The sequence below is a fragment of the Thalia democratica genome, chromosome 3 (assembly GCF_965202585.1).
Source record: "Thalia democratica chromosome 3, ktThaDemo2.hap1.1, whole genome shotgun sequence".
NCBI lineage: Eukaryota > Metazoa > Chordata > Thaliacea > Salpida > Salpidae > Thalia > Thalia democratica.
In genome coordinates this window covers 51,363,707-51,371,771 of record NC_139167.1, presented here as the reverse complement: position 1 = coordinate 51,371,771, position 8,065 = coordinate 51,363,707, and the positions used below count along the sequence as shown (strand labels likewise).

The window sequence follows — 8,065 nt, the reverse complement described above, 5'->3', positions numbered from 1 at the left end:
TTGTTTAAACTAAAATAATCAGTAATTACTTAGCATAATGTTGCACCTATATTGAGCTGAAATTATATACTTAGCCTTATATACATACTTATAATTTTAACTTTTACTTATAATTTTAAACTAAAAGTCAATGTTTTTAGCCTAATATGTTTAATCTAACTTATTAAAATTTAATCTAAAATGATACTTTGTCTTAAACATGCTATATAAATATATAGGAAGAATTTATTTTTTTATGATACACTAATAAAACTTTAGTATTTAATCACTTTTATTTTACAATATAAAATAATGATTATATTGCTTTAAGTTTTATGTATTAAGCTTGTTCTTACTACAATTGAAGATTGATTGAAAAATCTTTTTTTTTTATAGTTAAAAACATATAGATAAATTAAATTTCAAACTTTATAATTGTTAAATGCTATAAAGTACGCTATGATTTTTTTTTTTGCAATTTTGTAACTATATGTAATATGATTATTAAATAAAATAAAGCTTATATTGAAATGTCATAAAATGTTGAGGCGTTTTACAAACACGTTATAGTTTTTTTATTGAAGAAAAAAACTATATTGCTATCAAATAATATTACAGGAATTTTAAGCACTATGAATTTTAACTAAATTTAAATTATATGGCTAAAAAAGATAAAAAAGATGGTAAAAAAAAGAAAGGTGCAGATAATGCTGCAAAAGAGAAAAAAAAGTTAGCTGAGCTTGCAGCTGTAAGAGAAGGACTGCTTTATTATCAGCTTGAATCAAAGACAAAACAGTTTGAAAGGTTAATTTGAGTAACATATTACTATTATATTATGTTAAAAAATTGGTAGTAATAGTTTTTTATATACAATGCAAGTATATAAGATCTTATTTTAGTAAACAGCAAAATGTTATGTTGTATATTATTATTTCTAAGCATATATGTTGAACTTAGTTCCACGCCTTTTACCACATAATGTTTGAACGAAAAAAAGTTATAAAATATATTTTTAATACTTTTTTTTGATAAGTAAATTAAAAGTTGACATCAACAAATTTCTATTAAAAATGTATGGAATTGTTAGGTTGTAAGTATATCCTTTAACAAGCTGATAAAAATTATAAAAGCAAAATATTTAATGCTAAAATAAGTCAAACCACATGATAAATAAGATTTTTTAAATAAGTGTAAGATCTGTTTCTTTTATTTTAATAGCTTGGTTTATAGTTTTTCATTTATATGGTTCTTAAATTTTATCAGGGTCGCCACACACTCAGGGAAACTCAAGATATTTGATTTTTTTAAAACTAGGGATGACTCAGAGCAGTTTTTCTTCAGAATAGTTTTAAGATTATTTAAAAATCTCAGGGAAGATTTTTTTTAGATCTAGAATGATCTTAAGTTGATCCAGTTTCAAAAATTTGTTATTTTATTTACTTAATATGTTCAGGAAAATATTTTTTATTGATTTTGAAACGCTTATTTAATAATTTTTTATTATTGCAGCTAGTTCTTCATTATTTTATAAATAACATTTTATTTATTTTTTAATCTGAAATTAATAGTTATCATGCTTTGAGTTTATATTAAGCAGAAACAGTCTAGAGATATAGAAGTTAAACTATGCATCAAAAAGTTTTAATATACTTTATAGTTTTAGTTACTTATTTAGTTTAGTAAAGTTTTATTGTTTTGTATGTCGTTAATTCATATATAAAGTTGTTTGTTGTAACTTCTGAATACTTATTTTCAGGAAAAATATACTAAAAATTGAGTATAAAATAGTGTTGTTTAATCTTTGAAAACAGTATTTCTAACAAGTTTAATGAACATCTAATGCAGTAGCATACACATATTTTTTTAAGGATTTGAAAAAAAAAACTCAGGGTGACCCAGCGCATTTTAAATTGAATCAGGGCAGTCTTTGGTCATTCAGAGCAGTATTTTCTACTTAAAGAGGGACAACCCTGTTTTATGATAATGGTGATTTTTTATCTTTCTGATGCCAGTAATGTTTTGTTTACTAATGTTAAATTCCTAGAATATATTACGTATATAACTTTAGTATAGTTTAACCGTTAAGAAAACAAAGTATTTTAAAATATTTACTAGTATAAAAATTATTGTTTTAAGCGTAGTTTTTAGTGTTGTTTTTAATATATTGTTTTTTATTGCAGTTTTAATTTATGGTTTTCTTAAATCTAGGTTTTCTTATTCTGATGATTTTTCAATTTAATAAATGTTTAACTTTGAAACTAATATACTGCAAACTAGTAAATTTTTTATCAAGTTTATAAATGTTACAGATTATAAAAGTTACAAGTTATAAATTTATTATTTAGGCTGACCAAAGATGTTGAATTACTAAAGCTTAAAGTTGAAAAACAGAAAGAAAGGAATACCCATTTTAAAAAAGAAAGAGAAGAAAACTTTCAAAAGTTGTTAGCTCAAACCAAGCAACAAGAAAGAGAAATTGAAAACAATCAAGTATATTTTCTATCTTTAATAAACTTATGAATACAAATTAAAATGATGTTTTTATGCAATTTAATAATTTTTTTTACAAATTAAAAAAAGAGAAAATCTTATTTTACATTTCAATTACAGCACAAATTTTACATTACATAAACAGTTTTAAATGTACTGTTAGCTACAACTATAAAATCTATTTACATTAGTTTTCTTTATATAAGGAAATAAAAAGCGTATAATAATTATAACAACTACAAAAAAACTTATTTTTGACCAAGGGGGAAGGGGGTTAAACACTTTTTTTGAATTTAGTCTTATTTTTCTACATAGTTAATAAAGCTACCAGTTAATCTCTACCGCTTGTTGTAATTCGAAGTAAATTTTGAGTTGTAAGCAATAAAAGTTATAGAGTTCTAGAAGTTCTTTATGGGAGGCGAAAACTAAAATAGCAAAAATCAACTATTTCACTAAAAATCTATCTCATTCTTCATTTTAAGCAATTGTTTTAAAACTTTCACAAAGTAATCTTTCATAAATTTTGAACAACTTGTAAAAAATATGTTTTTTAATTTTGTATATATATGAAATAAATCTTTTTTATTTAACTATGTTCAAAATTTTATTTATTATTTTTTATATAATCTGCTTCCTAAAAGTCGTTTGTAATATCTAAAGAACATTTCCGGAAAATCTAAAGTAAAAATGCTTTAAAAAGAAAGGATTGATATATTTTTAGTAAAATTTTCAAAATTCTCAGAAAATTGATCTTGAAAATTTTTGAACTCATACGATTGCATAGAATTTTTTTTTACAAAAGCAGTTTTATCTCAAAATTGAAGGCCATAGGGGTTTTTAACTTGATCTTATTTTGTAGAGTTTTAGCTAAGCTGCAAGTTACTTTTTACAGATTTTGATAAATCAAAATAGCTTTTAAGATATAGCTATATAAGTTGGAGAGTACAATAGGTTCCTTATAAGAGGAGAAAACTGAAATGGCAAATAAAAAGAAAACACTAAAAAATATATTACTTTTTGTTTTTTGAGACAAATATCTCAAATTTTCAGGAAATTTTCTTTGCAGTACTTAGAAAAATCTGTTGTACGAACATGAAAAAATACTAATAAATAAAAACTTTGTGAAAAAAAAAATTATTAAAAATTTTTGACCCCGTCCCTATGCCCTTAATATCATTTAATATATTAAACTTAAACATATTATAATTAAGTTTCTATAAAAAATAAAAAAGTACTAAATTTTGAGATATAGGAAGTGTAGTTTCAAGTACAACATTAAGTTTTAATATTCCTCACATTAAAAGAAAAAGTCTTATTGTAATAATTTAAAAGTTATTAAGAAATTAGCAGTTTTTGACCTAAAGGAATTGTGTTTATTCTTTTTAAGAATTAGATAAAGATATTTCCACGTAGATTAAAAAAATAGGGTTTTTTAAGTAAACTAAGGTTGGACTGATCAAGTTTGAATAGAATTGCTGTAGTGAAAATTGGTTTTTTATTGAAACAGTCTACTTTTGTCCTTTTAGTTTGGTCCTTCCATAAGAATCTTTTTAAATTCTAAAGCTTTGTACCCTTATAAGTCATAAACTATTTTGTATTAAAAAAATCTTCAAAATATTGATATCTAACTTAAGCATTTTTGAAATGTGACTAACTTGTAACCTTATCACCTTAATGTTCTAAAAATATTTTAAGTTAAACAAAGTTTGATAATTTTAAATTATAAAGCTTGAAACTTATTATCTATCATCATCTTATCAAATACTTATTTTTTTTTCTAGAACAGTATATGGAATCTAAGATAACTTTTGGTTTTACTTTTATACTTTAGAAGTGTTAGAAAAACAGTAATATTAAAAACAACTTTTTATTTCCTTTATATTTACTTTTTAAAGCAGAAGTTTATGGTAAAAGGCCAAAAAAAACTTACATAAAATTAAATTACAAAACTGCTTGTATGTAAACTTTTTTTTTAATTTTAAAATTGCTTCTAAATAGTTATTTTACTAAAATTTTAGGATTTTAGAAATGTTAATTAAATAAATGTATCGACTAACTTTAGAATATAGTACAGTCTTAGCTTTAAAAGTTGTGCTTTTCTATATTGTTTTCTCCATGTCATACATATAATAGTTATAAATTAAGACCATTGAGTTGATTGTTATCATCCACAATTAAAATAGATCTACAACTCCTCTCACGTTGAGGAGGCATTGAAAAGCCTGTGGGATGCAACAACAAGAGAGGAAAAGATTGAAGCAGCCCTCATTGAGAAACAGAGTGAAGTTGACAAAGCAATCGCAGAAAAGCAAAGTCAAGTAGACTTTTGGAGGTGCTTCAAAAACATTGGTTCTAAAGACAACAAGGCGAAGATCGAGCTGTTACAGTCAGAGCTAAAAAAACTTGAGAAAACGCATAAAGAAACGTTGGAACATTTAAAGGTTTATTACATAATCATTTACTACTTATTGTGTAAACATGCAGAGTGTTTAAAAAATAAATTTTAAAGAATAATAGTGAATGGATGCATAATTTATTTTAACTAGCATCGTGTAAATAGTCAAGTTTTTATTTGAAGCATAATTTAGTTTTTATATTAACCCTATTTGTAGCACAAAGGGTATCTGAACAATATTCACAGCACACCACAGTGGACTGACAAGCGGCCATAGACCATTTTAGTGACTAATAAATGAATCCAAGAGTTTTATTAGATAGTTTGGAGCTGGTTTCATCTTTTTAACACTGTGTTTGGTACTATTCTGCTTTAAGTATATGTAAGCTTAAATGTAGCAAATTTTTGTTCAAAAATAACTCGAAAAATCCTAAATTTTATGTCAAAATTAAGGCCTACAGCATTTGCTAAAAATAAACTTAAAAGCTTTTAAAGAAATATTTTTTAAAAGTTTTTTTTGTTTTGTTTGGTTTCGTTTTAATTTAAACAAGTCAAAATTCTTAGAATATTAAAACCAAAATGTATTATTACTCGTTTAAAAATGTGCTATTCTTTCCAAAACTTCATTTGTGCTTTTTGGGCAGTATAGCATATTTTCAAGAGATAAATTCTCAAAACACTTAGAACAGACCATCTGATTTTTTATGATTTAGCAAATATGACAAGGAGTTTGTATTCAAATTTACAAATATGTATAGCTACAGTAATATAACTATTAATTAGGCTTTTAATAGCGATATTTTGATGCCAATTTACTTTTTTTTTAATTATCAATTAAAATAAAATCTTAAAATTTTTAGTTTTTGAATAAATTATTTTTTTTTTTTGATATACATTATACCATTCAAAAAAAGATTATGGAACTTTTCTGTAACTTTCTGCAAGCAAACTTTTGACTAAAACAGTAAAAAAAATTGAGTTGTTTTTACTTTGTAAAAATGCAAAAACTGTTTGGATTTAAACTCACATAACTTCTTAAATACTTGAAGCAGAAAAGTAACAAAACCAATTTAGAAACGAAGAAATCAAGTTCCAGCTAACTATGTTAAACATTTAGTTAGGTTTTTTGTCCTGCAAATTTTTTTTATATAATCAATGGCCGCTTTAACCCCCTCCCCCCTTTTGAACCCACTGTATACATTTCCAGCTTAACATTTATTAAATTGCCACCACAGTTTTACTTAGTGCGGTGTACAAGATCTTTCACAAAACTCCACAAGAAAAAAAATCAAGATTGTATAAAGAAGGAGGTCTCACTATTGGATCACTTCTTCCAATAAAAAAATATATTATTACAAATATCAAAAAACTTACAAACTCTGTAAAAAAACTTGACTATTTACTTTGAAATACTTTAAACATTTCTGAGACATCAAATTGACATTAAAATATTAATAAGCGTTTTAAATTGTCTAAATTCATTGTTGCATAACTGCCATACCACTGCATAGCTAAAAATTGAATTAGTATGATTTTAAAGTTAAAAGAAACAGATGTTTATACAGATTTTTTTATTTCCAACGTTTTGGTAACCTTGCTAAGTGGAAACTCTGTTTATTTTAAATTTCCTGATTACTACGTGATTCAATATAGTATGTTATCATTTAAGAAACATTTGTGACACTACAAATCTTAAAAAAATTGTCACATTTCTACTTTTTTCTCACTTTTGCTTTCTTTTTAACATCTTAAACAAAGCAAACAAATTAATTAAAGATGCAGTCAGAGAAAACTCTGCGTGAGATCCAAGAGAGAACAGTTGAAAAAATCGAGCATCAGTTGACTCAAGCAAGCGAGAGGTCCATTCGAGAGCTTGATCAGAAGTCTCTGCAGGAAATTCGAGACAACAAAATGTTGAGAAGGGAAGTTGACACACACCGCGCTGAAAGTGACGAAGTTTGTCACTCTTTAATCAATAATCTACAATCAAATTATGCATTTAGAAGCTAAAGTTTAGTTTCTAATCAAAAAAAGTTAATACTGTATAAATTCTATACTGCTGATAGACTTTTTAATGTTTTGCATATGTTTCTCAATCGCCCACTTTAATCAGCTTAATATTGTTTTGTCTAGTAAACCATACTTAATAGAACAAAAATAACTGTGTTTATTTCTAAATAGATTTCACAACGCGCAAGGGTTTTAGAAGAAAAGAACTTGAAAATCGTCTCAGAACTGCTTGCCAGCCAAGTCGAAGACCTTCACCTGCACACGAACACCTGTCCCGACAACTTGAGGGCGGACGCGGAAACCGTTGCGGGAGATCTGAAAATGAACCTCGACAACATATCAACCAGCAAAAAGTGCCCTTGCTCGCTGAAGCGCGGTGAGTTATGCCACCTGAACTTGGAGTCACAACTTGCTGAGACGCAGGACCAGCAGATCAACATTCACGGTGGCGCGGAACTGCCACAGCTCGGTCCGATGGAGCTCAAGTTGTTACACGTGTCCGGCAACCAGAAGATCTTGCACTCGGGAAGGAACGTGATGAGCCCTGAAGATAAAGCAAAGAAGGAAAAGTTAGAGAAGGCCAGCATTCATTCGGAGTCTCGCGCCAAGTTTCCTATGAAGTTTGCGGCCTACAAGAGCTTTATGAGCAAGAATGGTTTTTAGAACGAACTTTTAAGAAATTTGAGCTCTGCCTGACCAAGTTGCTGTTTTCTGACAAAACGAGTAAATTTATAGTTATTGTCAAATACCTAAAATCGATCACTTCAAAACTTTGAATTATGCCTGTTTAAAGTTTACAGCATTTTTTTTTCAGACTTATTGACAGGTAATAAGCTTTGGTTTTTTATCTTCAGTGTTTATAAACTGGATAATTTTTAAGTTTTAGGTATTTAAAGTATTAAGTGTAGAAATTTATCTGAAAGCTTCTTTTTTTTCTAAACATACTTAAACTAGTCAATCGTATTTATTGATGATTTTGTTTTATACACTTAAAAGTTTTTTTTATATTTTACAGTGTATACTGTGATTTTTTAAAATTAGTAATGTTAAATATTCCCGTTCTCGCTTTGAACATTTTTTGTCACCAAGTTTGCACTTTGTACTGTTTTTCAACTTTATAACTTCACTGTTTAAAATTTTTTAACAATTTGTTGTATGCAACATAAATTTCCTAATACTGTGCTAAAAATA

The 8,065-nt window shown here is 26.4% G+C and overlaps 1 protein-coding gene across 1 annotated transcript; it reads left to right on the top strand.

The window, feature by feature from the left end:
- Positions 1 to 601: 601 nt before the first annotated feature.
- On the top strand, positions 602 to 8,030 carry LOC145832710 (coiled-coil domain-containing protein 83-like). The gene is made up of 5 exons (XM_082940023.1): positions 602 to 783; positions 2,325 to 2,469; positions 4,653 to 4,910; positions 6,641 to 6,820; positions 7,046 to 8,030. Exons 1-5 carry the CDS (start codon positions 638 to 640, stop codon positions 7,535 to 7,537), a joined length of 1,221 nt encoding a protein of 406 aa, XP_082796149.1. The 5' UTR covers positions 602 to 637; the 3' UTR covers positions 7,538 to 8,030.
- Positions 8,031 to 8,065: the final 35 nt, after the last annotated feature.

Bases quoted from the DNA above. Each gene is read 5' to 3' on its own strand.
- LOC145832710 (XM_082940023.1), top strand. From the start codon at position 638: ATGGCTAAAAAAGATAAAAAAGATGGTAAAAAAAAGAAAGGTGCAGAT. The intron at 784-2,324 runs GTTAATTTGAGT...TTTATTATTTAG, and splicing joins AAGACAAAACAGTTTGAAAG to GCTGACCAAAGATGTTGAAT. The intron at 6,821-7,045 runs GTTTGTCACTCT...ATTTCTAAATAG, and splicing joins ACCGCGCTGAAAGTGACGAA to ATTTCACAACGCGCAAGGGT.